The following is a 27,897-nucleotide window of genomic DNA, read 5'->3' as shown; positions in this document are numbered from 1 at the left end:
GATGCACACTTCTGAGGAAAATCAGGTCTTCTGCAGAACAAGGGCACACACAAAGCCACACACACAGTATTTTCCAAAAGATAAAATGGGATCTTGAGGCACTGTGTCTTCTGGCCCATGGGAACCACCCAGGGGATGCCCTGTGTTCTTTCTGTGGCATCTTAGTCCAACCTCCGGTAGAGGTGCTAGGGTCACTTTTCCAACCATGTCATCCCCCTGCTTAAAAACTTTTATTTATCTATGGGTTACATTCTAAACACCCTAGCTGAGTATATGAGACCTGCGTGATCCGCCCAACCTCTCAGCTCCATTTTCCAGCACACCATCCACACTAACCTCCCCGGTCCCCAACACTGCTCCGTCCCTTTGCACATGTTGTTTCCTCTGTACAGAGAACTATTCCTTCTCTTCTGCCTGGAAAACTCCTATTTACTCTTCAGAACCCAGCATAAAAGTCACTGCCTCTGGTAAGGCTTCCCTGACTCCCCCAGTTTCTAAAACAAAGGAGGAAAGTCTCCTATCTGTGGAGTGCCTAGAAGCAGGTGGGCCTGACCATCCAGGTACCTCTTCTCCAGGGGGTGGATCCAAGGGGTTCTGAACGATCAGTGTGTGAGCAACCTCTGCATGTCCTGTTTCAGTCCACCTGAAACTTGGAAGGCCGTGGCTCCCTGAAGCCCTCCAGGTCCATCACAGGTGTGCTGCCAGGATGGCCTCCCCAGGGCCACCACCTCCCCCACATCCCTGCCACTTCAGATTGGGCTGTGGAAGACAGCTCTGACAACCCACAGACTAGACGCTGGGCCCAGGGGCCCAGGGAGAGTGGTGTGATCAAAGCAAGGCTTCATAGTTGCTCTGCCCCAGAACACTCTGAGGAGGCCCCATTAGGGCCCCCACAGCACCCCTCTCAGTAGCCACCAGGCATTCACACTGCATCCCTCTGAGGTGAGGGGGACTGAGAGTGAGTCCCAGAAAGAAAAGGGGCAGCCAAGGGCACGAAGTGGGAGGCGGCAGGTGAGAGGCCATTGTGCATCCTCGTTAAGAACATGACTGGGGCAGGCTGCCTGGGTATGAATCCTGGCTCCACCACTTACCAACTGTGTGACATTGGACAAGTTACTTAACCTCTCTGACCCTCACTGTCTTCCTCTGCCACATAAGATGATAACAATCTCTCTTCTCAGGGGTACTGGGAGGGCTGACGCAGGGCACTACACATAAAAGCTCTTGGTGCATTACCTGGCACCTTCATTCTCCTCCTCCTCATCCTCCTTATCACATTCAGAACCAGGATCCTCTGCCCACTGGAGCTTGACATCCCAGGGTGCCCCTGGCAGCAGTAAGCCCCAGGAATTGGCAGGGGAGGCATCACCCAGGAATGTACCCAGCTACCCTGACAAACTGGAATCTGGCTATAAGGGAGTGCCGAGAAATACCACTCACAGGGCTCTGTGGCTTCTCTGACCTGCCCTCTCATCCAAGCAGGGGGCAGCGGCCACAGGAGTCAAAATTCACTGTGATGAGGAGGAATGCCCCCTACTGTGGGGGCCCCTTGGTGTCAGGTTGAGGCTGCCACTTTGCCTACAATGTGCTCTGGACTCACCTCCCACCCCAGGCAGGAACCAAGCAAGTGGTCCTCCAACTTCTGCCTCAGAGGGTCTCAGAGGACCACTGGGAGTGGATTTCTTCCCATCATGCCTTTGTCCCACAATTTGCCAATAGCAGGCAGTGCCTGGTGATCCTTTAAACCCAAAGTAAGGATTTGGATGGATCTGGGGAGTTAAGTCCCCATGGAATATTTGTGTGTGTGCAGACAAACACACACTCCCACATGGGCCCTCTTACGTGGAACAGCGACGCCAAAGTGCTGTGGGTTCTCAGCCACCACCTTTTGCTTCAGCTCGTGCAGTCGGGCTCCCAGAGACCCTGGGAAACAAGAGGAAGGCTGACCAGGGTCCCTGCTGAGCTCCCTCCCCACCTGCTCCAGGGAGGAAACCAGATCACTTCCTGGAAACCCAGGATGGCACCTACCGATCAGAACCACCAGGCGGGGCCGCTCTCCGGGCTGGTGTTGGTACCTGGCCACCTCCTCGTAAGTCAGCAGCTCTGGAGACTCAGCTCCGGAGGACATCTTTCCTTCCTGCGAGCCACCCAGTCTCTCCCTACAGCCCAGCCGGAAGCTCCTCCGAAGACCAGCTTGGGAGGAGGGGCAGAGGGACACCATGGCATTTGTCCCAGGATCTCCCAGTAGAGACTTTTCCCACCTGGCCAGACCTGGAGATGGGACTGAGTCCCACTGACTTCTCCCAACCTCCTCCTGCTACTGGAAGAGGTTGTTCAGGAAATACAATAATAAGATGAAAGGGTGACCCCTGCATTCACAAACTAGGGCTTAAGGTCACTGTTTTACTTGGCATGTGACTGACCTTGGACAAGTCCCTTCATCTCTCTGAGCCTCAATTTCCTTACCTGTGAAATGAGGATATGAATCTACAAATACTATGTGTGGTCCTAGATTAGATCCTGGACCAAGGGAAAATGCCATAAAGGACATGATGGGGACAATTGTTAACATTTAAATAACAGCATATAATAGATTTGGATACATTTTCAATTCTCAGAATTTGATCATTGCCCTGAGAAAGTCCTTGGCCTTAGGAAATACATGCTGAGAGATTTAGGGTTAAAGGGACACGATGTCTACAACTAAGTCTCATATGACTCAGGAAAAAAAAATTCAGAGATGTGGGAAAGGAAATTGAGCAAACATGGCAAAGGAGCAACTGGTGAATCTGGGTGTGGAGTATATGAGAGTTCTTTGTATAATTCTTACACCTTTTCAGTAAGTTTGAAATTACTTCAGGACAAAAGTTAAGGGGCTGGGTGCAGTGGCTCATGCCTGTATCCCAGCACTTTGGTAGGCCAAGGCAGGTGGATCACTTGATCTCAGGAGTTCAAGACCAGCTGGGCAACATGGTGAAACCCTGTCTCTACAAAAAATACAAAAATTAGCCAGGTATAGTGGCATGCACCTGTAGTCCCAGCTACTAGGGAGGCTGAGAGGAAGAATCGCTTGAGCCTGGGAGGCTGAGGCTGCAGCGATTTGTGATCACACCACTGCACTCCAGTGTGGGTAACAGAGCAAGACCATATCTCAAAAAATAAGTTTAAAAAAAGTTTAAAAACTTTTTAGAAAGGAGGATTGCTTGAAGCCAGGAGCTTGAAACCAGCTGGGCAACATAGCGAGACCCCATCTCTACAAAAAAAATTTTTTTAATCAGCTGGGCATGGTGTCAGATGCCTGCAGTCCCAGCTACTCAGGAGGCTGAGGTGGGAGGATTCTTTGAGCCTAGGACATTGAGGCTGCTGCAAGCTGCAATGTCACACACTACTGCACTCCAGCGTGAGAGACAGAGCAAAACCCTGTCTCTAAAAAATAACCAAAAAACAAAAAAAACTTTTTGCCTATCTCTAAGACCTTTGAAAAAACTGACCAAAACAAGTGAAAAGGGGCTCTGGAGAGCCGCAAACACCCCTCACTGCGTGGTAGTGGTGTTAATATTGAATAAACTCCAATTGCAATGATGGTGATAATAGAATTGGTATTAATGTAGGTGTGTGTGTGCCTTTCCCGCCAGGGCAGTGTGCCCCACAGCTGGGTAAAAGCTGGGTGGGGGCCCAATGCCTGGGCAGGCTCAGCTCCTGCTTGGGTTGAGAGAACTGAGGAGAGATGGGGGTCCCATAGGCTCCACTGCTCCAGAAGGACTCCTGGGGCTCAGATCACCCTGCTTTGACCTCTCCCTAACTCTGGGGCCTTGGGTGGGGCAGGTCGTGCATGTGGGTGTCAGGGGGAGCTACTTACCCACATAGTGCCCTTTGAGGTAGCCCTCACAGTCACAGGTCTCTGGGAAGCAAACAGAGGGAGGGAAGCCAGTGAGTCCCACCAGACACATCCGGCCCAGGGTACCCAGCCCCTGGATGGCCAGGCAAGAAGAGCCCCCTGGGATGGTGTCTCGTGGGGAGCTCAGGGGAAATCCCATGTCCTGGACACCCCAAGAAAGCCAGGTCCTCTGTTTTGCTCAGTTCTCCATGCTTAGGCCCCTAACAGCCTTTCCAGGCCCTGAGGGGGATTCTAGGCCAGCAGGCCTCCCCAGTCCCTGAGTGTGAGCAGTGTGAATAGGGAGGGATTCACTCCAGCCTGCCCTGCCCTCCCACCCCTTGTCTCCTATCCAGCCCCATCACAGCGCAGCCGAGTCCTGGAAAGGCTGGGCCGCACGTGTCAGGAGGGCAGGGAGGTGCCCCTAAGGCCTTGAACCCTGTCCCCACCAGCTTTGCCTGCCTCAAGGAACAGCCCAGTCCAGCTGGCAGAGCAGGAAGAGGTGTGCAGACAGTGGGAGGGGCACAGCTGCCCAGATAGGGAAAGAACACGAGCCCCTCAGGCCCCAGACGTTCCACGGAAAAGGGGCCACGCCTGTGGACAGCGGATAGATACTGGGCCTACCTTTGTCACAAGGCTGATCATCTGCGGTTTGCACAAAAGACAGATGGAACAGCATTAGTGGAGGGAAGCGGGGACCCTGCGGCTGAGGGCAGCCACGGCCCGAGTGCCTGAGGAGCCCGCCATCTGGCCTCTTACCCTTTCCTCCAACGAACCTGTGATCTGAGCTGTGGTACGTTATTAAACCCCAAGACCTGCTCTAATTAGTCTTCTTGTATGTGTCTCATTAGCACCAGAGAAAGCCAGCTCATCAGTGGCACAGCAGCCTCAAGGCCACTGCCCTTCTAACCTGACAGCAAGTCTGGAAAAGTGGCCATTGTCAGGGGCCCAGGGAGCAGCTTACTCTAGGATCCTGCGGTGGGAATAGGACCCATTCTCTCTTTTCTGGGGTTGGAGTCTGGCCCTGGAAAACGCAGATGCCTGAGGATGGAGCGGGGTGGAGCAGAGCTGCAGGCCATCTGTGTTCTGGTCACCTGGCACCTGCTCAGGCCGCTCACTCGGTTACAAGTCTGCCCTCTAGTACCAGAGAGACCATGCCCTGGAAAAGCTTCCTCTCTGCACGGGGCCCTACCCTGGGGCTCTGATCACAGGCCTTCAGAAAATGTGACCCCAACTCTGCTCACTTAACCTTGTGACCCTACATATTCCCAGCTTAGAAAAGATACCTGACTCTACCGACTTCACAGGGTTCCAAGAAGTAGGTGGACATGTTTTCTAAAGTGTAAAGTGCTACACGGTGTAGAGTTGCCAGATAAAATGCAGGACACCCACTTAAACTTGAATTTCAAATAAACAACAAGTAACTTCTTAGTATAAGTATGCCTCAAATATTGCACAGGACATACTTATACTATAATAAAAACTAAATAAAAACATACTTATACTAGAAACCAATCTGTCATCTATCTGAAATTCAAGCTTCAAGTGGGCATCCTTTATTTGTATTTGCCCAGTCTGGCAATCTGGCAGCCCTACCAGAGGCACCAGGTCACACATGGCCTTCTCCATTCCCTTCCAACGCCAGTGCTTCTTCCATTTTCAAGGTCAGAGAGCCCTTGGGAATCTAACGAAAGCTGTGGATCCTCACACGCACATGCACACGCGTGTGAACACACACACATCTGCACATTTGGGGAAAGCTGTTAACATACCCCCCAGCATCATCTATGGACTCCAAATATACAAGCTCCTCTCCAGGGACTAGCTGCCCCCCACCTCCTACTTCCCACCCCCTCCTTCCTCTGGAGTCCATGAGCTCAGACAAGACCCCTGATGCCCCCTCCAGCCCACTGCCTACTTCTTCCCAGCCTGAATCCTCCCTCGCCCTAACCCCGGGCCCTCCCTGGAGTGCCATCCCTGACAATCTACTCACAGGGGGGCTTCCTGAGGCTCTGGGGGCTCGGCAGGGTGCCCGCGGCTCTCCGGTAGCTTAGTCGTCTGCAGGGACACAAGGGGATGGGCGGGCCCGTGAGCTGGGCCAGATAACCACTTGAAAGGAACCTTCTGGAAAACTTGGGAAGCCAAGGCCTGGATCCCACAGGTGGGCACACACTGGACACTCTGAGGGCCTCCTGCTTAGCACTAAGTTCCAACGAAGGGAACACTTTCACAGGGCTCACTGGCTCACCAGGAGGAAGAAACTGAGTCGCTTGCTCCAGAAATAGCTCATCCGGCTCAAGATGGCCACACAGGATCCAGCCCGGTGTACAATCCTCAGCTGGTCATTACTCTCCTATGGCCAATTTCTAAGGAGAGGCAGCCCCTTCTCTACTCCCCAGCCTCCCCATCTCTGAGGGAGCTGAGAAATAGCAGAATGACTCCCAGGAGAGGCCGAGGACAGAAGTGACCCTAATTTAACACCCTCCCCTCAGCGGAAGGCTCAGCCCGGGCAGACTGTCCAATGTGGCCATGAGTGGAGAGGTGGGGCTCTGAGAGGTCACTAGATTTCCACATTTAAATGCAGCTGAAGGGCCGGGCGTGGTGGCTCACGCCTGTAATCCCAGCACTTTAGGAGGCCGAGGCGGGAGGATCACTTGAGGTCAGGAGTTCGAGACCAGCCTGGCCAACACGGTGAAACCCCGTCTCTACTAAAAAATACAAAAAGTAGCTGGGCATGGTGGTGCACGTCTGTAATCCCAGCTACTCGGGAGGCTGAGGCAGGAGAATCCAGGAGAATCACTTGAACCCGGGAGGTGGAGGTTGCAGTGAGCTGAGATAGCACCACTACACTCCAGCCTGGGCAACAGAGTGAAACCATGTCTCAAAAAAAAAAAAATGCAGCTGAAGAGCTGTCCCCCACATCCTCTGGTAAGATGTTGCCAAGACCTGTGAACGCTAAAATGGAGATGGGTCTGGGGTTCCCGAGGAGACAGAGCTTCATTCTCAGACTTTGGCATCTCAGAATCGCCTGGAACATTTGTTAGAATGTGAGTTTCTGGGCAGGACCCATGGATCTGCATTTCTAACAAGTCCCCAGGTGACGCTGAAGCCCCCAGCCAGGGGGTCACATCTTGAGGGCCACTGAAATGGGTGAACCCTAAGGTCCTGTCCTTACCACAGTCCACACACCAAAAGATGTGAGGGCTACAACCCACAGTGGAAGTCACAACTGCCACCCTCTGACCCAAGACTGACCTTCTTGGAAGTCTAAAGAAATAATTTGAAACATGAGGAACAGTCTATGTGCAAGGTAAGTAAGTACTGCAGCCTTATAAAAGTGAAGAATTGGGAACAACCTAATTGAAGTGCAGCCACAGGAAAGCAGTGAAATCACTTAGCTAGTTCCTCTGAGAAGCCTTCCCTGCATTCCTGGATGAGGGCGCAGCCTCCTAATATGAACCCACACAGCACCATGTCCTCCTCCCTTGCACCCATCACGTTTATATAAACTGTGTGTTTGAAGAGCGTCTGGCTTTTCCACTGAACTATAAGCTCCTCCAGGGCAGAAACCCTGGATTCACAGCAGCCCGCAAGATGCCAGCACAAGGCCAGCTCAATTCATCCTAAATACCTGCCGCCTAGGAATGAATGGCACAGCTCCTGATGAGTTAGTATACAGCCACTAAAATCACACTACAAAAACGATGCTATAATATGGAAAATACTCACGCCAAAAATGTTTAAAAAAAAAAAAAGCAAGACCCCAAATTCTGTATGCAACACTCACATAAAAAGCACAGTAAGGAAAGAAACTATGCAGTTTAGATAGGGGTGAGACGTGGGGAATTTCCTTTCACAGTCCTCCTCTTCAGTTTTTTTCTGTTTTTTGTTTTGTTTTGTTTTGTTTTGTTTTTTGAGTCAGGGTCTCACTCTTACTCAGGCTGGAGTGCAGTGGTGTGATAACAGCTCACTGAAGCCTTGACCTTTTTGGGCTCAACTGATCCTCCCACCCCAGCCTCCCGAGTAGCTGGGACTACAGGTGTGTGCAACCATGCCCAGCTAATTTTTTATTTTTTGTAGAGACAAGGTCTTACTATGTTGCCTAGGCTGGTCTTGAACTCCTGGGCCCAAGGGAACCTTCTGCCTCGGCTTCCCAAAGTGCTGGGATTACAGGTGTGAGTCACCACCATGCCCAGCCTCTCTTCTGTATTTTTATATTTTATTTATCAGCATTCTCTGAGCATGCATTATAAAATATACATTAACTTAGGCTGGATCCAGTGGCTTATGCCTGTAATCCTAGCACTTTGGGAGGTCAAGGCAGGTGGATCACTTGAGGCCAGGAGTTTGAGACCAGCCTGGCCAAACCCTGTCTCTACTAAAAATACAAAAATTAGCCAAGCATGGTGGTGCACGCCTGTAATCTCAGCTACTCGGGAGGCTGAGGCGGGAGAATTGCTTGAACCCGGGAGGTGGAGGTTGCAGTGAGCTAAGATTCGCCACTGCACTCCAGCCTGGGTGACAGAGTGAGACTCTGTCTCAAAAAAAAAAAAAAAAATACACACACACACACACACACACACACACACACACATTAACTTAATAACATAAATTTCCATAGATTCCTTTAAATCTCAAATAACCATCATCACTAGTTATGGGAAAAGACCAAACACAAGTGCAACTGGTACTTACCTTGGGGGAACAACGCTCAGCAGGCCCCTCTAGCTGTGAGGGCAGAGACTTGGGGGTCTGCCATGTACCTGTGCCTCTGCCACTCTGGAACCAGCCCTTCACAACATACCCCAGACCCACCTCTCCTGGAACCCCTTGGAGGGGATGAGGCCGGCTCGAAGGTTGGTGTCCCCGACTCGCTTGGCCTGCCACCACGTGGGGTCGTCCTGGCTCACCACCTCCAGGACCTGCCTGCGCTGGAAGGGCAGGCCCGCCTCCTGGCAAGGGATGGCCCGGTCCTCCCGAGGGTTGTAGTGGAAGAGGGCGCGCATGAACACCTGCACAAGGAGGGCTCTGGTGAGGCGGCCCTTCCCCAAGTGAGCACAGACAGGTCATTGTCACATCAAAGGCCACATGACAACGACCATCCACACTTAGGAGGACCAAGTGGCCTTTCGAATAGAAAGCTACTTGGAAATACACTGCACGTATGTTCTTAACTGTTCTTCAACCATTTGGGATACTATAGTCAGGAAGTCCATCAAGAATCAGAAAATTAATAAGCCCCATGACTGAATGTCTCTTTCCTACCTAAATATTTCCTTATTTACTTGACCAGCTGTCCTCATAACAGCCTCTTAGCATACACACAGCAACAACTAATCCTGGGAACAAAAAGTAAAGGCAAGAACAATTTCTAACTCAAGTGTTATTTTTGATACGCCAACTGCGCTGACGGAAGGCAGCAGCCATCTGTTATATAAGTAATCTAGATGTTTGGGTAAGAACACAAATATCAACAAAACTACTGTTACTGACTCCTCACCATCACTTTTCAGTGGGTAATTGACACCCACAGCTCTTACGGCTCAATCCTGCCTCATCTGCCATAGACTCGGCCAAGCCCTAATTCCCCCCTCTACTCTAGAGTCACCCTCTCTGGAGAAGATGGTGTGAGGACACAGCATTTTTCACACTTCCTTGTTCTCTTCGATAATTTAGTGGCATGGATTAACTTTATTTATTTCTATTTTCAGACCATTAGGGCCCAATCACTTCAGTGGCAAACAGGAAAAAAAAAAGCAATCAGGGGTCTTCCTCAGACAGATACAAACTGTATTCCTTTATATGCCAACCAGAAAAGATTCCATTGGACAACAGTAAGAACTTTCTGGCATATGTTGTGGGGACAGATGCCCTTAACCAGCCACAGATGTTACCAGGGTCCTAAGCACTCAGAAGAATGTAATCTTAAGTGGCCAGCCCAAATCGAGCATCTGGATCAAGAAGAAATATTCAAGAAGGACAGGCTGGGGGACAGGCTACTCATTTTGTCCTTTAGGAAAACCAAGTTCTCTTCCTCAAAGAGGTTTCCTCAAGTCAGAACCCTCAAAGTTGCATGTGCGGACCACATTCGCTTGTCCTAGGAAGAATCACTTTCCACCAGGTAAGAGGAAATATTATGCCCTGGGATTTAACCAAAGAGCACAAATAAGAAACAGCTATATAAAGATTATTTCTTCACTTGCTGTAAAAAACTGTCATTGAAGACGTAGTCCATTACAAATCCACATTCTTCAAAGTATCGACTGACATCTCCTCTGTGCTAGATGCTGTAATGTTTCTTCTTTCATGCATTAAGTACTGAGAGGCAGGTATGGGAATGTCTTGAAAAACTGGCATGCTTCCTTCCATTCTCTGCTCAACAGTATGTAATTCATTATGCTCTCCTTTTTGCCTTGGCTGCCAGGAAACTCATATCCAAATGTACTATGAAATCAAAGTGATGCCCTCCTCTCTATCTCATCAACCACCATCTCACAGTTCAGGTCTTAATGTCTCACCTGGGCTTTTACAAGAGCCTTCTACCAGGCCTCCCTGCCTCCAACCTCTACCCACTCCACCCTCCTCCCCGTGGCTGCCTCAGGGAGCTTTCTAAAACACAAATATAACTGCACCACTCCCATCCTAAAAAAAAAAAAAAAGAGCTTATTAGAACCTATGGGATTATCTCTTGGGCTGTGGGATGCCCTCCCATATGCCCCAGGGCTGGACCATTCAGTGCAGCCTGGGCTGACTTCCAGCTGCCAGCACCTGCATCTCTTTGCCTAAGGACTTACTTTCTCTGGCCACTGGAACCTACTCATCTCTAGTCCAGCAGGCAGAAGTTGCTAGGAATTAATCCCCCGGGTGCAGCCTGGCAGGAGTTGGTATATAGATCGCCCAGCTCCCCGGGCCCCTGGGTGGGACGATGGAGGCGTGTGTTCTACAGGGGAAGAAGTAGTTCCCCAAGTTCCCAGCAGGACTAAGCTCCAGCTGCCCATAGTGGTAACCTGCTTGATAACACACCCTTAGTCAGATTGGCTGTCTTCCCTTTCCCAGTCCTGTACTGGTATTTCCTGGGGCCACTTCCCAAATAAACCATTTGCATTCAATCCTTGTCTCAGGGTCAGCTTCTAAGAGGCCCCAAACTAAGCAAGGATTATGCCAAAACCCTTAACAAGGCATTCGAGGCCATTCAGAACATAGGCTTAACCCACCTCCCCAGCAAAGCCCACCACCATCCTCCCCTCAAAGCCCCGCCACATTGCCCTTAACGTGCTCCTCTCCAGAGTGCCAGGGAGCCTCTGTATGGGCAGACCCCACCAAGGTCCTACTCGTCTTTACCTTCTTCAGGCCTCAGTTCCAACACCCCCATTCTGTGACACCCTCTAGGGTGACTGTAACTCTTTGTACAGAGTCTTGGCAAAGCACTTATCACACAGCAATGAAAGACTTGCTGCCCTTCTGCACCAGGAAGCCTTGCAGCTACCAAGAGTCCCTGTCTCCAGCATCTGGCAGAGTGCCTGGCACAGAGGAGGTGACCAAATAAGGCAGGCTCAGCAACAATTAAACAAATGGCAGTTACTTAATTGGTTCAGAATTCAGCACACTTGGTACCTTCTCTTCCTCTTCATGGCCCTGAGTTTCTATTTCAATTAAAATAACCTTGTCTTTTATTAGTAAGCCACGTCAAATCCTGTTTAGAAAGAGGCAGGATACAAACAAATGAATCACTTTGTGACGGAATTAAAGTCCTCCACTGGGCACAGATTACCAGGATCAGATCTATGATCTGTTCGCAAATGACTGTTACAAGAGACTGGACTGGATCCAGCCCCCAGCCAGCGAGCTGCATCTCTCAGGCTGAGAGAGGGCACCGCGGACCCACCTCCCCCCCTACCTTGCTCTCCTTTAAGCGATCTTCCTCCTGGGTGGCTGGGATGATTTTTAGGGTGATGGATCCCTGGGACTGGGCCTGAAACGAAAGAGAACAGAAGCTTCTCGCCTACCAGGTCTAACCCTCCAAGAGTTCAACTCCTACTTCTCAGGCCTAAAAACTGATGTTCAGAAAGTCAGACTTGCAGCCTCCCCTGAGGCCCACTCTTCTAGGATAGTGCCCTGGTTGAACTAAAACAAAACTCAGTAACCAAGTAACTGTACATTTTTGTATTTTTTAGTATTTTTATTATTTTTAAGCCAGTTCAAATTTAGCAGTGGCGGGTTGGTAACTGTATTTTCAAAAGTCAAAGGGACGGAAGACTTTCCATGAGAACCCAAGGACACTACGTGTTGAATTCCAATTCTCCATCCCTCCTGACCGCTACGGCCCCAGAGGGCTCCCTTCCTTGCTTTTCTCCTGGGTCATCTGAGCAACCCATTTCGGTTTCCTTTGCTTCTTTCCTGCCTGATTTGGGGCTGGTCTCTGATTAATACTTCCCTCTTTGCTTCCATCTCCCCAATCTCAGGCCATGCCCAGCTTTCTAGGAGCTCCCTTCACCCTCATCTACAGAGACCCTGTAGTCCAATGCCAGGGGCCCAACAAGGAAGAATGCAGTCGGACCAGGACAGCAGGGTCCAAAAGATCACCTCCTGGCCTCTCTACTACCCAGAAAGCCCAGACCCTTGCTCTGGAGCACAAGAAGGTTGGCACCCAAAGCCACAAAAAAGCAAGCTTGGGCAAAAGGACTGAAGGGCCTGCCTGCAATCTGCATCCTCTACAGAGAGGGCTTTATTTTGTTGTTGTTTTTTTGTTTTTTGAGATGGAGTTTTGCTCTCATTGCCCAGGCTGGAGTGCAGTGGCACGATCTCGACTCCCTGCAACCTCCACCTCCTGGGTTCAAGCAATTCTCCTGCCTCAGCCTCCCAAGCAGCTGGGATTACAGGGGCCCACAACCACACTCAGCTAATTTTTTTGTATTTTTAGTAGAGACGGGGTTTCACCATGTTGCCCAGGCTGGTCTCGACCTGACCTCAGGTGATCCACCTGCCTCAGCCTTCCAAAGTGCTGGGATTACAGGTGTGAACTACTGAGCCCAGCCCAGAGAGGGCTTTAAACAGTGGGCCTCCTCTTTTCAGATCTCATCCTGTTTCTGCCCCCAAAACCATCAGAAGTTAGCAGAGTGTCAGGTCAGGGGAGGAATCCTGAGGATAAAGGGGACCAAGCTATGATTGGGGCTTTTCACAATTTCAGTTTTGACTTCAACTCCCCAGAATGGACCATGGAGGTTTTCAGCCAAGCATTTTATACCTTAAAATCCCCTTACACTTCTGAAGGGCTTTACCCTTTTCCAGATGTTGGCATGCCAATGATAACCACACATTGGTTGAGAAAGAAACTCTATCCCAACGTTAAAGGAAAGGAAATGGAAACTCAGATGATCTGATGGCTCGTCCAAGGTTGCACAGCTGGAAGGAGGCAGAGCCAGGATTCACACCCAGGACCCAGGACCCAGGAGGGGCCTTGTGAAAGGGAACCAGGGGAAGGAAGGAAGGCTGTGCTGAGGAGAGGGTCTAAGAGAGGCAGATGGAAGGGAAGTTCCCCTCCTCCTGCCGCCACCCCATACCCCGGGCACACTGTAGGGGCACACCATAAGGCCACTTTGCCTGCCACCTCCTCAGGACAACAGCAAGGCTAAGCCAGAATCTGTCCTGGCTCCAGGAAGTGCCTTGCTCTGGGTGTCTGAAGACCCAGCACATCCCTAGCAGGCTTGTAGCACGGACCAGAATCTGGCTGATCTCGTCGGGCCGCTTGTGCAGGACTGCGATCCCGTTCACTTCTCGGAGCTCATCTCCAACGTGGACCAGGCCTAGGAGACACAGGGACTGACCATCAGCACAGGAGGAGGACCTGAGCACCCCTCGCTCAGAGCTCCAAGCACCACAGGGGCCGGCCTGAGAAGCCCACTGCAGGGCCAACTCGAGGTTTAAAGTTGATGGGTGGGACTGGGGTGAACTAAGCCCCGCTAAGTGCTGGGCACCTCACTCGGCATGCAGGGCTCAAATCGCCCAGTAAAATCTCCAATTTACAAGTTGGCACCTGAGACCCAGGAAGATTAAGCAGCTTGCCTAAGGCCACATTGCTAAGAAATAATGAAGCCAGTATTCAAACACAGTTATTATGATGTAGAAAGCCTGTGTTCTTTTTGCTATAATCTCTGCTTCTTTAAAATTATCATTAACTCTTAGAATGGCATTCTTAAGTCTTAACAAGGAAAGACAAAGGCACCAATGAAGACATCATTAAGAGTGTAAACACACTATGAGCCTCTGCCTGAATGACTAATGTCTCTGCATATTAGGGCCCTATATGCTACTCAAAGTGGGCACTGGCCCGGCTGCATCAGCATCACCTGGAGGCAGGTTAAAAGTGCAGAATCTTCGGCCTAGCTCAGACCTGCTGAATCAGTCTGCATTTTAACAAGATGCTCAGGGAATTCGTGTACTCGTTAATGTTTGCAAAGTGCTGGTCTAGGATTCTCTGCAACGATGACCCCCCAGACTTTGGGGGTAACATCCCCCTATACCAGGAGGTTTGTCTCCCAGCTTGGTAGCTCTTCCACACACCGGTGATTCTCAACCTTTCTACCCAAACGAATCTGGGGCACAAACACTCTCTTTGTAATAGTAGCTTGACAAGACCTGGGATGGTGGGGAAGGGTGTCATCCCTGTCCCACAGTTAGTAATCCCGCAAGCCCATGCTATATTCTTAACTGTCACAGTCCTTGGACTAAACCAACGCATGAGCTTTTTCTCAATCACCCCAAAGTACTCCATGACTATTTATATATATATATATATATATTTTTTTTTTTTTTTGAGACGGTCTCACTGCGTCGCCCACTCTAGAGTGTAGTGGTGTAATCACGGCTCACTGCAACCTCAAACTCCTGGGCTCAAACAATCTTCCTGCCTGGGCCTCCCAAATAGCTAGGACTACAGGTGTGGGCCACCCGTGCATGGCCTATATTTTCTTTTTCTTTTTTTTTGAGACGGAGTTTCACTCTTGTTGCCCAGGCGGGAGTGCAATGGCGCGATCTCGGCTCACTGCAACCTCCACCTCCCAGATTCAAGCGATTCTCCTGCCTCAGCCTTCCCAAGTAGCTGTGATTATAGGCATGTGCCACCAAGCCTGGCTAATTTTGTATTTTTAGTAGAGATGGGGTTTCTCTGTGTGGGTCAGGCTGGTCTCGAACTCCCGACCTCAGGTGATCCGCCCACCTCGGCCTCCCAAAATGCTGGGATTACAGGCGTGAGCCACCGTGCCTGGCTTTTTCTTTTTTTTTTTTTTTTGAGACAGTCTCACTCTGTTGCCCAGACTGGAGTGCAGCAGCATGATCTTGGCTCACTGCAACCTCCGCCTCCCAGGTTTGTGTGTTTAGTAGAAATGGGGTTTCGCCATGTTGGCTAGGCTGGTCTCGAACTCCTGGCTTCAAGTGATCCACCTGCCTCGGCCTCTTAAAGTGCTGGGATTACAGGTGTGCACCACCATGCCCAGCTGGCCTATATTTTCTATTAAAATTTCTACTGACTTGGGAAGGAGATGAGAATTCCAGCCACAACCCCAGAAAGCAAAGCAAATCCCAAACAGGTGACCTGATAGGAGGGAGGTAAGGGGACCTATTAGCAAAGGTGGAGGGCTCTGGAACAATGGCCATGATCGGGGCTGGGCCAGCTTTGCACTGCCACCACTCACCGCTCCTGTCTGCTGCGCCTCCTCGCATGATCCTGGCCACCACAACAGCCCCTGAGTGCTCGTCCCGCCGGATGGTGGCACCCTGAACCCGAGACAGAAGAGACAGGTTCTTCAGCAGCAGCTCCAAACCTCAGACCCCTACTCTCTGGACCCAACACAGCCTCCCCAGTCCCTCCCTCTGACAGTCCAGAGAGATCAGTGGGGACCTTCCCAATGCTGAAGACAAAACAAAACCAACATCCCCCATTAATATAGCCCTGCACTGTACAGTTTACAAGGCACAATAATGCTGCAACATTTTAGATGAGGGACTGGGGCTCAGAGAAGTTAAATATCCTCAAGGTCACCCAGCTGGTAAAGGGGAAAGCTTTTTGTGATGCCAAATCCAGTAAGTTCTCCATCACATCTCTCTCATATCACAGTTCCTACCACTTGCAAAGACATTTAATAATGAGGATGATACCTGCCAGCTAATTCTCACCCTGCCTCTACCCAATCACAGGGTTACCGGGCCTTCTGCTGCTGCTGAGGGAAACCAATTATGCACCCCAGCCAGGGCTTCGGGACCAGGACTTGGCCCATGAAGCACAGCAGAGATGACGCTTAGGATGAGAAAGGCACTAACGAGCCCTCGATTTCCTGCACCACACAGGCCGGACTGCAGCAGGACGGCAGAAAGCTTAAGAGCTAAGCTCTAGGGCTGGACAGCCTTGGGTGTGAACACAGTTCTGCTGTTTACAAAAAGCATGTGGACTTAACAAGGAAATCTCTTATCCTCTCCAAGCCTGTTTCCTGTGAGATGTGGGACAGCATTTAACTCACAGTGTTGTTGCAAGGATTCCACACAAGGCACTTAGTACACAGTAAGCACTCAACATATGTTAACCACTTATTAGTGGCTGTAACTGCAAACACATTTGCACACTTATTGTTAACATCATCTGTGCCATCTATTTGAAGTACGTAAGATAATTATTGCTAGAAAGAGAGGCCATCAACTAAGAACCTCAGGACTTCTAGCCCCCCAGAACTGAGAACTTTCCAGCATCGCTATCCATCATTTATTCAGCTCTGAACCGCCAGCACCCAATACAGAGCCTGGATAGGAGGGCTCACAATGTGTTTGCTAAATCAATGGATGGCCACTCCATTTTACAAGTGAGGAAACAGAGGCAGAGGAGAGATCCTCGTCTGTTTGCAGAAGAGGCTCGTCGGAGGTCATTTGGGGAAAGCTGGAAATAGAGAATGCCAGCTGTGGGATCCTCTGGAGCCAATCTCAATTCTCTGGGCTTCCACCACTTCTGAGCATCTCATAAACAACGCTGTCCCTTTGCTCGGTAAATCAATGCTGAACCAGGACCAAAGTGATAGCAGTCTGTCTGCTGGGGAGAGGAATGCCCTGTGCTTCCTCAACATTCAGAGCAGGCATTGTCACACGTTTTCTATAAGGGGCCACATGTAAATATTTTAGGCCGGCCACACAGTCTCTGTCACAACGACTCAACTCTGCCATCGCACTATAAAGGCAGCCACAGCCAATCTGTAAGTGAATGGGCCTGGTTGTGCTCCAAAAAAGCTTTATTTTAAAAAATAAGCTGTGGGCTGGTTTTGGCCCTTGGGCTGTAGTTTGTCCATTTCTGGCTTAAAGCATGATCAGGGTCACCCTGTACAATTGTGCAGGTTATTAACTACACAAAGGGTGTTGGCCACGGTTGAGAGGGGCTGTATCCACCTAGAGAAAGGGGTGCCCTACACACAGAGGCACCACAGGGATGAGCAGCAGCGCAGGCAAAGCTGCCGTCACTCACTCTGAAGACTTCGGGGAGGGTCTTGTCCAGTGTTCTGGGTGGGGGTGAGAGGCAGGGGAAGAGTGAGTTAGAGAGGGGCAGGCAGCAGCACCTACCAGGGGTTCCTTGTTCTTCACCAAGCGGACGATCTTCACCGATTCCTCATCAAAATCCTCATCGATATTGTCAGGCAGAGGCGGGAGAATGGGGTCAAAATTCTTCTGGGCAACCGTGTCATGTACCATGAGCACAGCCTGCCGGGAAAGCCAGAGAAAAGGAAGGCTGGCCCGCCGCTCACAGGGTCAGCAGGCCGCAGCTGGCCGGTGGTATGGAGGGTGGCAGACGCCATGCCAGAGAGACAACTGCCCAGACACTAGTGCTGAGGATCGCTCCCTCAGTCTCCACTCCTCAGCCTCACTAGGAGAGCTCCCTCCGCCCCCATCCCAGGAGACCCAGAGGCATGGCTGGGCAGGGGCTCTGTGTGACTACCCTCAGGTGCGGAGTGGACAGCAGCTGGAGCAGCTCCCTCTCATCACTGTGCACGGAGGCGGCCTGCAACTCCTCCATCACCTGCAGAGAATGAGACAGGCGCCACTGATGGCTGGAGGTGCCCCTGCCCCATATCTGCTGGGTCCTTCCTCTTTGGAAGGGCCCACCCAGCTGCAGCCCCCAGGGGCACACCAGACCCTCAACCACCCGACGACGATGATCCTGGGAACATCACACCAGGGGTCAGGAGCAGCTCTATGGGGCCATCCTCCAAGGAGCCACCGTTTTAAGCCCTATGTGCTTTCTGCTTTATGTGGATCTTCTCACTGAACCCTCGCAACCAACTTGATGCAGAGGGTCTCGTTACTTTGCCATTTTACAGATGAGAATCCTGAGACTCAAAGAGATTAAACATTTTGCCCGAAGTCACAGAGCTCATATACAGCACAGCTAGGATTTGAACCTGGGCTTATCTGGCTCTCAGATGCTATTTTATGAATGAGGAAATGGGAGCTCAGAGAGGTTGAGTGGCCTACGTAACATCACAGAGCTGGCGGGACAGGCAGCGCTGAGCCTGGGAGCCAGGCAATCTAATGTGCCCCTAATCACATTCCACAGTGGAGAAGGGCCCAGGGCTCTGCACCCACAGGCTGCACTCATCCCTCCCCAGGCCATCTCCTGGGGTTAGGTGAGTTTATTCAGGAACTGATCTTAGTAAGCAACCAGAATGGGTTTTCCCCAACCACGCAACATAGACGACTAGGTCCACAAGAAATTAAGAAGCGTTCCTTTAAAAAACGAGAAGCCTGAGCCAGTATGCGGGGACACACTGTAGGTCCCTTGACTTCAGGAAAGCACAGATATAATGTCTTATTGACCTATTCAAATCACCAGTCCTCAGGGCAGTTTGGGAACTGCTGAGCCAATCCAATGCTCTCATTTACAGCAGAGGAAGCAGACTTGCTAAAGAACACACAGTAAGTGGGCAGCTCCATGTCACAGTGTCTCCCAGCCCAGTCCAAGGCTCACGGGTTCCTCCCTACCTTTCGGGGAACCCAGAGAGAGGAAGAGAAGGAGGACAAGGGAAGAAAACACCTCTTCACCTTTGGGCTCCTGATTCCCGGTGTCCCCACACTAAGCAAACGAGGCAAGATGAAGGAGCCCTACAGGGTGGGGAGTGGGGCAGACACTGTAAGGAGAAACCTGGGGCTTACGTCCTCAGCGAGGGCCACAGCGCTGTGCAGAACTGGGGTTGGACTTTGCCTTTCATAATAGCGAAGCTTCTCATGAATCTGCAAAGACAGAGTATTTCAGATGCACCCTGGACACCACACATCCCACCCACGGCTGTGGGGACATTTGGGGCAGCAGACTGGGCCACTGACAGGGCACCATAAGAGAAAGTCCTGTGTAGTGGGCAAGTGAAGGCCTTCCTGGGGCAGGGAGATGACTAGGATGACCTCAGATGGCCACAGACAGCTAGAAAGACCTCTAGACACCCTTCCACGCAGGATGACGTGGGACTTCACCTTCATTAAGTAACTGAGGCTTTTTTCACTGAAAACATCCCTCAGGAAGCCCATCTCCTCCTTGTGGTTGGAGTCAGGTCTGAGCTGGGAGGTCAGCAGGGCCAGGGTTTCATGCAAACCTGGGGAGAGGTGAGAAAAACAAAGGATAGCAAATCCGCAGTGGGTGCTCCCTGCCCCCGAGGAGCCCGAGTGGGGCCTCAAACAGCACTTCAGTCCTGCCGTGAGGACATTCTCTCCCCAGGCTCTCACTGCCAGGGCCTGGAGGCTGCCAGGCAGGCTCTTGTCTTCAGGGCTGTGGCAGGTCCAGCCGGGGGGAGGTACTTACCAGAGTCCTCCGATAGCACTGGCATGCTGGCGTTGTCACCTCCCGACCTCTCCCTGCAGATTCTGGGAGAAGGGGGTGGAGGTGGGTATTGAAGCTCCATCAAGCATATTTATTGAACAAACTGACTACACATCTACAGTGTTCTCTGAGACCAGGCTGTGGACAGAGAGGATGGGAACAAATAACTCTGCTTACTTTTTTCAGAGAGGAAGGAAATAAAGCTAAGATGTGCTGAGTGTCCTCAATGTGCCAAGCATTGTGTGGGGTGATTTCTATGATAAACTTTTTGTCTGCACAAAGTCCTGAGAAATGACTGCGAATGTTCCCATTTTATTGATGAAGAAACAGCGGCGTGGAAGGTTTCAGTACGTTGTGGGTCTGAATCTATATTCAAGCAGGCTCTTCCAGGCTGGCCTTGGAAGTGCCAAGTGACCCTGCCTGAGTGTCTGCTGTCCTCCGCAGCGCGCCCCCTCCACTGCAACCTTGTAAGAGCCCTGGCTCAAGTCTCCTGCTGGGACACACCTTCCACAACTACCTGGCTGGGCCTACAAGCCCCCTGTCCCCGACCCCCCAAGACCCAACCCAAAGGGAGCCTCCAGACTGGAGTGCAGAGAGGAGGGGGGGAAATGGGAGTCGGGCTTCCACTATGCAGGAGGGGGGACCCCTATCTCAGGAGGCCCTCCAAAGGTGCTCTGCAGCACGTGGACCTCAAAAAGTCCTCCTTAGGAAGAGAAGAAGGAGAGTCATGATTGATTCATTCCGCAAACATGGAGCCAGCCCGCAGCGCCGAGCCCCGGTGCCACTAAGAGGCGTAAGAGCGGCCCCGGGCCCTCCAGCCTCCGCCCCGCCCCGCCCCGCCACGCCACGCCGGACTCACCCTCGGGCTGCTCCCCGCAGGAGGCCGAGCACCGACTCCCGCTCGCTCTCCGAAGGAACCTGTGGGAGAACAAGGAGCGCACTGGGCGCAGGAGCAGCGACCCCGGGGGACCTCGGAGGGCGGTCCCGGAGGACGCGGAGCAGCCGGGAGCGGGGGGCGCGCGGCGGGGCGGGCGCGGGAAGAGGGAGGCGGGGGCCGAGGGGCGGGGCTGAGACTCCCGCGGTGGGCTCGGTGGGCCGCGAGGCTGTCCGGGAGCACGAGAGGAGGGTCTCGGCCCGGCCTCCCGCCCCTCCCGCCGCGGCGCCCAGCTCCCTCGTCCGTTCCCCTCGCGGCCTCCTACCTCGTCGCGCCGGGATGTGTGCTCCGCGAACGGGAGCCGCGCGAGTGCCCAGAGCCTGGGCCGCCGCTGGCTCCGCCTTCCCGGACCCCTCCCTGCGGCTGCCGCGCCGGGCGGGGGTGGCGGAGCCTGAGGAGGCGCGGCGCGGGGAGGAGGCGCGGCGCGGGGAGGAGGCGGGGGAGGAGCGGAGGCCGCCCTCCGCGTCTGGCACCGCCGCACCCTCCGGGCCGGGCTCCGCTAGCCGGCGTCGTACCCCCTCCCGCTCTCCCGCTCCCTGAGTCCCCTGCCTGTGTCCCCCCGCACTCTGGCACACAGCCAGCCTTCCCTTCCGCCCGCGCAACCCACCCTCCGCGAGTGGAGGGGTGGACACCTGCTCAACAGAGAATTCGATTTTGCAAACATTTATTGAGCGCCCTCCAGGTGCCAGGCGCTGTGCCAGGGGCCGGGGCTTCAAAGACGACCAAGGCACAGATCCTGGGTTTGAAGATCTCCAGAGGTGGGGCGGGGGGCCGGTCGGATGCGAGGGCAACTCGCTGTAACAATGCAACGCGCTGGGAAAGATTTATCGGTGCACGCTGCCCTGGGGACGCGGAGCAGGGGAGGAGAAGTCAGGCTGGAGAGAAGGGGGACTCCATTCTGCCCGGCTGCAGGGGAGGAGAAGTCAGGCTGGAGAGAAGGGGGACTCCATTCTGCCCGGCTGCAGGGGAGTGAGGCTACATAGCAGAGGCGAGCAGCATCCAGGGGCTTTACTGGAAAAAGAGCTCTGAAATGGCCATGACGATAACTGACTTCTATTGTGCTGTCTCCATGCCCAGGTACTCCTCAGATCACTTCCCTTCACAGTAGTTCCTGATATCAAGACCATTCTTATTTTGGTTCTGCAATTGAGGAAACTGGGGTTCCTGGTGAAAGAATGTGTATAGGGGAGAGCATAGGAACTGCTGGGTGAGTGAGCAGGTGGTTGTGGGTATTAAAAGGTGAGGAGTGGGTGAGTGAGTGGGCCCCCTTCCCTCAATCCCAGCAGCAAAGAACGGCACAGCACATGTCAGGAGAGGTGGACCCAGAGGTTAAGTCTGGAAGTAAATCTAGCCCTGCACAGGAACCAGGGAAGATGGGTTGGCAGGCCCCACAGACTGTAGTGCATGGGGAGGCTGTGAGAGGCAGCAAATGTCATGATGATGTTTCCCCTCATTCCTCAAAAATTATCCTCATTCCTCAAGAAATATCTACACTATTGCTCCTCAAAATGTAACGTGCCTGAGACTCACTAGGGGGTTGTGTAATGCTGGAGTGGTGCCAGATTCTGAATTTCTGACAAGCTCCCAGGTGATGTGATGCCACTGGTCTGCAGACCACACTTTTTGAGTGGAGAGAGACTGCATGAGACACATTCTTAGCTGCAATGCTTACTGTTGGAAAGATAATGAGAACCATCTGATCCATCTGATATGGGTCAAATGATTTTGGACAAGAACACCAGGAAGTGGTGTTGGAACAAGTAGATATTTATGTGCCTGAAGGGACCCAATCCCTACCTCACACCATATTCAAAACGCAATTTAAGAGAGATCATTGGCCTAAACATAAAGCAAATCGATAAAGCTACTAGAAGAAAACAGGAGGGTATCTTTTAAATCTTGGGGTATGCAAAGATTTCCTAGAAAGGATACAAAAAAGCCAGGCATGGTGGCATGAGCCTGTATCCCACCTACTCAGGAGGCTGAGGCAGGAGAATTGCTTGAGCCCAAGAGTTCAAGGCTGCAGTGAACTATGATCAGTCCACTGCGCTTCAGCTTGGGTGACAAAGAGACACCGTTTCTAAAAAAAGAAAAAAATTTAAAAAAAAGCATGGACCCTGAAAACAATTGATAAATGGACCTCATCAAAATTTAAAACTCCTGCTCATCAAAAAACACTATTGGCCAGGTGCAGTGGCTCATGCCTGTAATCCCAGCACTTTGGGAAGCCAAGGTGGGTGGATCACCTGAGGTCAGGATATTGAGACCATCCTGGCTAACACAGTGAAACCCCATCTCTACTAAAAATACAAAAAATTAGCCAGGCATGGTGGCACACGCCTGTAGTTCCAGCTACTCAGGAGGCTGAGGCAGGAGAATTGCTTGAACCCAGGAGGCAGAGGTTGCAGTGAGCCAAGATCAGGCCACTGCACTCCAGCCTGGGTGACAGAGTGAGACTCCATCTCAAAAAAAAAAAAAAAAGACCAGGCGCGGTGGCTCACGTCTGTAATCCTAGCACTTTGGGAGGTCAAGGTGGGCAGATCACGAGGTCAGGAGATGGAGACCATTCTGGCTAACATGGTTAAACCCCGTCTCTACTAAAAATACCAAAAATTAGCCGGGTGTGGTGGCGGAGGTTGCAGGGAGTGGAGATCGCACCACTGCACTCCAGCCTGGGCCACAGGGTGAGGCTCCGTCTCAAAAACAAAACAAAACAAAACACTATTAAGAAAATAGGACCAGGGACCAGGTGCAGTGGCCCACACCTGTAATCCCTTCAAGCACTTTAAGAGTTCAAGGCGGGTGAATGGCTTGAGCCCAGGAGTTCGAGACCAGCCTGGGCAACACGGCAAAACCCAGTTGGTATCTACTAAAATTACAAAAACTAGCCAGGCATGTTGGCTTGTGCCAGTAGTCCCAGCTGCTCAGGAGACTGAGGCAGGAGGATCACTTGAGCCTGGGAAGCAGAGGTTACAGTGAGCCATGATTGTGACACTGCACTCCAGGCTGGGTGACAGAGTAAGACCCTGTCTCAAAAAAAAAAAGAAAAGAAAAGAAAAAAGAAAGAAAAGGAAAGGAAAAGAAAAGAGGCAAGCCACAGACTGGGAGACTAGGAAGAAATATATCTGACAAAGAGATTGTATTCAGAATAAAGAACTCCTGTAACTCAATAAAAAGACAAACCACCCAATCAAAAAACAGGCAAAAGATATGAACATGCACTTCACAAAAGAAGATATACAAATAACCAATAAGCATATGAGAAAGCACTCATCCAACATCATTTGTCATCAGGGAAATGCAAATTAAAACCTGTCATAGTCAGTTCCTGCTGCTATAACAAAATACCACGGTAATTTATAAGAAGTAATAGTAATTTATTGCTTACAGTTCTAGAGGCCGGAAAGTCCAAGATCAAGGGGCCAGCTGGTTCAGTGTCTGGTGAGGGCCTGTTCCTCACTGATGGCACTGGATAGGTATCCTCACATGGTGGAAGGGAAAGACAGGCATAGGCCAGGCGCGGTGGCTCACGCCTGTAATCCCAGCACCTTGGGAGGCTGAGGCAGGTGGATCGCAAGGTCAAGAGATCAAGACCATCCTGGCCAGCATGGCAAAACCCTGTCTCTACTAAAAATACAAAAAAATAGCCAGGCGTGGTGGCAGGCGCCTGTAGTCCCAGCTACTTGGGAGGCTGAGGCAGGAGAATGGCGTGAACCCGGAAGGCAGAGCTTGCAGTGAGCTGAGATCGCGCCACTGCACTCCAGACTGGGCGACAGAGCGAGACTCCGTCTCCAAAAAAAAAAAAAAGAAAGACGGGCATAAAGGGATGAACGCTGTGTCCTCATGTGGCAGTAGGGGCCAAAGGGACTAGGGTGCTCCCTTCAAGTTCTCTTATAAGGGCATTAATCCCATTCAAGTGTCCATCAAGAAGTGAATGGATAAATATTCATTCACTTGTGGTATATCCATACTATGGCATATTCACTCACCAATAAAAAGAAACAAATTACAACTCAAAGACTATCCCTACCATGCAACAACATGGATGAACATCAAAATAGATTGACTGGGCCAGGCACAGTAACTCACGCCTGTAATCCCAGCACTTTGGGAAGCTGAGCCGGGTGGATCACTTGAGGTCAGAAGTTCAAGACCAGCCTGGCCTGGCCAACATGGTGAAACCCCATTTCTAGTAAAAAAAAAAAAAAAAAAAAAAAAAAAAAAAAAATTAGCCAGGTGTGGTGGTGGGCACCTGTAATTCCAGCTACTCAGGAAGCTGAGACACGAGAATCACTTGAACCTGGGAGGTGGAGGTTGCAGTGAGCCAAGATCACACCACTGCACTCCAGCCTGGGCTACAGAACAAGACTCCATCTCAAAAATTAGATAGATAGATAGATAGATAGATAGATAGATAGATAGATAGATAGATAGACAGACAGACAGACTGAATGAAAGAAGGCAAACACAAAAAAAGTACATACTGTATGATTACTGGGGTGTTGTGATCTTGATGCCATGACTGAGGTCAGAGGCCTTCATGAGGTCAGAAACCCACTTTATTATTATAAAAAAATTACCAAAACTACCTCAAAAGAAAGATAAAATATTAATAGATCAATGTTAATAGAGTAGAACTGTCAACTGCTCCCTCAAAAAGCATTAAGTCCTGCTAGTTCTTCAGGATAACTTCACCAAACATTTAGGAAGAAACACTTATTTTAATTCTTCTAGAAGGTAGAAATAGAAAGAAATCTTCAAAATTCTTTTTATAATAGCATTGATACTAAAACCTGTCAAAAAAGGCCAAAAAAAAAAAAAAAACTACAAATGAGTCACATTTATAAATATTGGTGCAAAAATCCTAAAAACTGTATCAGCTAACAAATTCACCAGAACCTAAAAAGAATAACACCGTATGAATAAGTAGAGTGTATTCTAAAAATGATTTAATATTTGGAAATTAAATTTTTTAATATTTGGAAAGCTATTACTATAACTCCATGTAAGACAATCTATTAATAGGATAAAAAGTTAGGTGGGGCACAATGACCCACGCCTGTAATCCCAACACTTTGGGAGGCAGAGGCAGGCGGATCACTTGAGGTCAGGAGTTTGAGACCAGCCTGGCCAACATGGTGAAACCCCATCTGTACTAAAAATACAAAAATTATCTGGGCGTGGTGGCACACACCACCACAGCTACTTGGGAGGCTGAGGCAAAAGAATTGCTTGAACCTGGGAGGTGGAGGTTGCAGTGAGTACAGATCATGCCACTGTACTCCAGTCTGGGCAACAGAGCAAGACTCTGTCTCAGAAAAAAAATTGTTCTTATTGAAAGTAAATGGTCTAGACCAGGTGCAGTGGTTCACACATGTAAATTCCAGCACTTCGGGAGGCCAAGCGGGGAGGATCACCTGAGATCAGGAGTTCCAGCCTGGGCAATATCGTGAGACCTCATCTCTAAAAAAAATAATAATAATAAAACTAACCAGGTGTGGTGGCACTCATCTGTGTGGTCCCAGCTACTCAGGACGCTGAGGTGGGAGGATTGCTTGAGCCCTGGAGATGGAGGCTGCAATAAGCCATGATCATGCCACTGCACTCCAGCCTGGGCGTCAGAGTGAGACCTCATCTCTAAAAAACAAAACCAAGACGAAACAAAACGATCTAAATCCTCCAATTATAAGGCAAGGATTGTCAGACTAGATTAAAAAGCAAGACTTAATGTGCTTTCTAGAATAAACTCACTTGAAAAATAAAGACACAGATATCCTAAAAGAAAATGAATTAAAAAAAGATTTACCATGGAAACACTAATTAATAAGTTGGAATGACTACATTAATATAAGGCAAAGCAAGTCGGGCACGGTGGCTCATGCCTGTAATCCCAGCACTTTGGGAGGCCGAGGCAGGTGGATCACAAAGTCAGGAGTTTGAGACCAGCCTGACCAAAGTGGTGAAACCTCGCCTCTACTAAAAATAGAAAAATTAGCCAGGCGTGGTGGCATGCGCCTGTACTCCCAGCTACTTGGGAGGCTGAGTCAGGAGAATTGCTTGAATCTGGGAGGCGGAGGTCTCAGTGAGCCGAGATTGCACCATTGCACTCCAGCCTGGGCGACAGAGCAAGACTCCGTCTCAAAAAAAAAAAAAAAGAAAAAATATATATATGGCAAAGTAGACCTCAAAACAAGGAATATTACCAGGGATAAAGGGGAATATTTCATAATGATAAGCGATCAGTTGATCAAGAGGGCATATCTTATGTGTATGAATCCAGTATGAATCCCTAAGTGGGTATGAATCTAATAATCAAGCCTCAAAGTGCCTACCAATATGAATCATTTAATATCACTCTGAATGTCGGCCAATATCAGCAGATGAGAAAAATAAACAATAGACATAGATATCAGAAAAAAGGAGGCAGCACAGGTGATACGCAGGTATACCTAGAAACTCAAAGAAATTGACTGAAAAGCTAGTAGAAATGATGAAAAAATTTAAGATGGCAGAGTATACAATTGATATTAAAAATGTATGACTTTCCGGCCAGGCACGGTGGCTCACGCCTGTAATCCCAGCACTTTGGGAGGCCGAGGCGGGCAGATCACAAGGTCAGGAGATCGAGACCATCCTGGCCAACATAGTGAAACTCCGTCTCTACTAAAAATACAAAAATTAGCTGGGCTTGGTGGCACGTGCCTGTAATCCCAGCTACTCAGGAGGCTGAGGCAGGAGAATAGCTTGAACCAGGGAGTCAGAGGTTGCAGTGAGCCAAGATCGCACCACTGCACTCCAGCCTGGTGACAGAGCGAGACTCTGTCTTAAAAACAAACAAACAAACAAAAAAAACATTATGACTTTCCTGTGGACAAAAATAATTATAAAGTATAATGAAAGAAAAAATCCAAACTAAGATATCAAGAAAGATTAAATACCAATTTATAAACTTAATAGGAAAAATGAAAGACCTATTGACATTTGGGAGAAAAAAACTTTAAAATTCTAGTGAAGGACATAAAAGATAAAATGTACCTCAAATGGCTAGGGAAAGAACAGTTCAATAGTGCAATTATATTAATTAATTCTGAAATAATCTTTATACCCAATGCAATTCCAATTAAAATATAAGAAGTATTTTTCACAGAGAATTTATTAAATGCTACCACAATTCATTAGGAAAAATAAACATTGGTGAATAATAGGAAAGTTCTGGGAAAAAAAGAGTTATGGAACCAAGGGAGGTGGGAT

At 50.2% G+C, this 27,897-nt stretch overlaps 1 protein-coding gene across 2 annotated transcripts in view; it reads right to left on the bottom strand.

Moving 5' to 3' along the window:
• Window positions 1–21,063, bottom strand: part of MPP3 (MAGUK p55 scaffold protein 3) — a 32,740-nt gene extending 11,677 nt beyond the window's left edge. The window contains exons 1-16 of one of the 2 annotated variants that reach the window (XM_003828172.5): window positions 20,912–21,063; window positions 20,572–20,630; window positions 19,695–19,756; window positions 19,370–19,488; window positions 19,055–19,132; window positions 17,841–17,921; window positions 17,468–17,605; window positions 15,565–15,646; window positions 13,592–13,677; window positions 11,772–11,846; window positions 8,690–8,886; window positions 5,868–5,932; window positions 4,499–4,519; window positions 3,860–3,901; window positions 2,029–2,193; window positions 1,843–1,923 (exon numbers count right to left, since the gene is read on the bottom strand). In XM_003828172.5, the coding sequence (XP_003828220.1) occupies window positions 1,843–1,923; window positions 2,029–2,193; window positions 3,860–3,901; window positions 4,499–4,519; window positions 5,868–5,932; window positions 8,690–8,886; window positions 11,772–11,846; window positions 13,592–13,677; window positions 15,565–15,646; window positions 17,468–17,605; window positions 17,841–17,921; window positions 19,055–19,132; window positions 19,370–19,488; window positions 19,695–19,719 (1,255 nt within the window). In that variant the 5' untranslated portion in view covers window positions 19,720–19,756; window positions 20,572–20,630; window positions 20,912–21,063. Of the gene's footprint in view, window positions 1–1,842; window positions 1,924–2,028; window positions 2,194–3,859; window positions 3,902–4,498; window positions 4,520–5,867; window positions 5,933–8,689; window positions 8,887–11,771; window positions 11,847–13,591; window positions 13,678–15,564; window positions 15,647–17,467; window positions 17,606–17,840; window positions 17,922–19,054; window positions 19,133–19,369; window positions 19,489–19,694; window positions 19,851–20,571; window positions 20,631–20,911 lie in introns of both variants that reach the window. The other variant, XM_008953519.4, reaches the window with a different exon arrangement.
• Between the last annotated feature and the right edge of the window lie 6,834 nt (window positions 21,064–27,897).

The sequence above is a fragment of the Pan paniscus genome, chromosome 19, assembly GCF_029289425.2.
Source record: "Pan paniscus chromosome 19, NHGRI_mPanPan1-v2.0_pri, whole genome shotgun sequence".
In the NCBI taxonomy this organism is placed as follows: Eukaryota; Metazoa; Chordata; class Mammalia; order Primates; family Hominidae; genus Pan; species Pan paniscus.
This window is presented reverse-complemented; position numbering and strand designations above follow the sequence as displayed.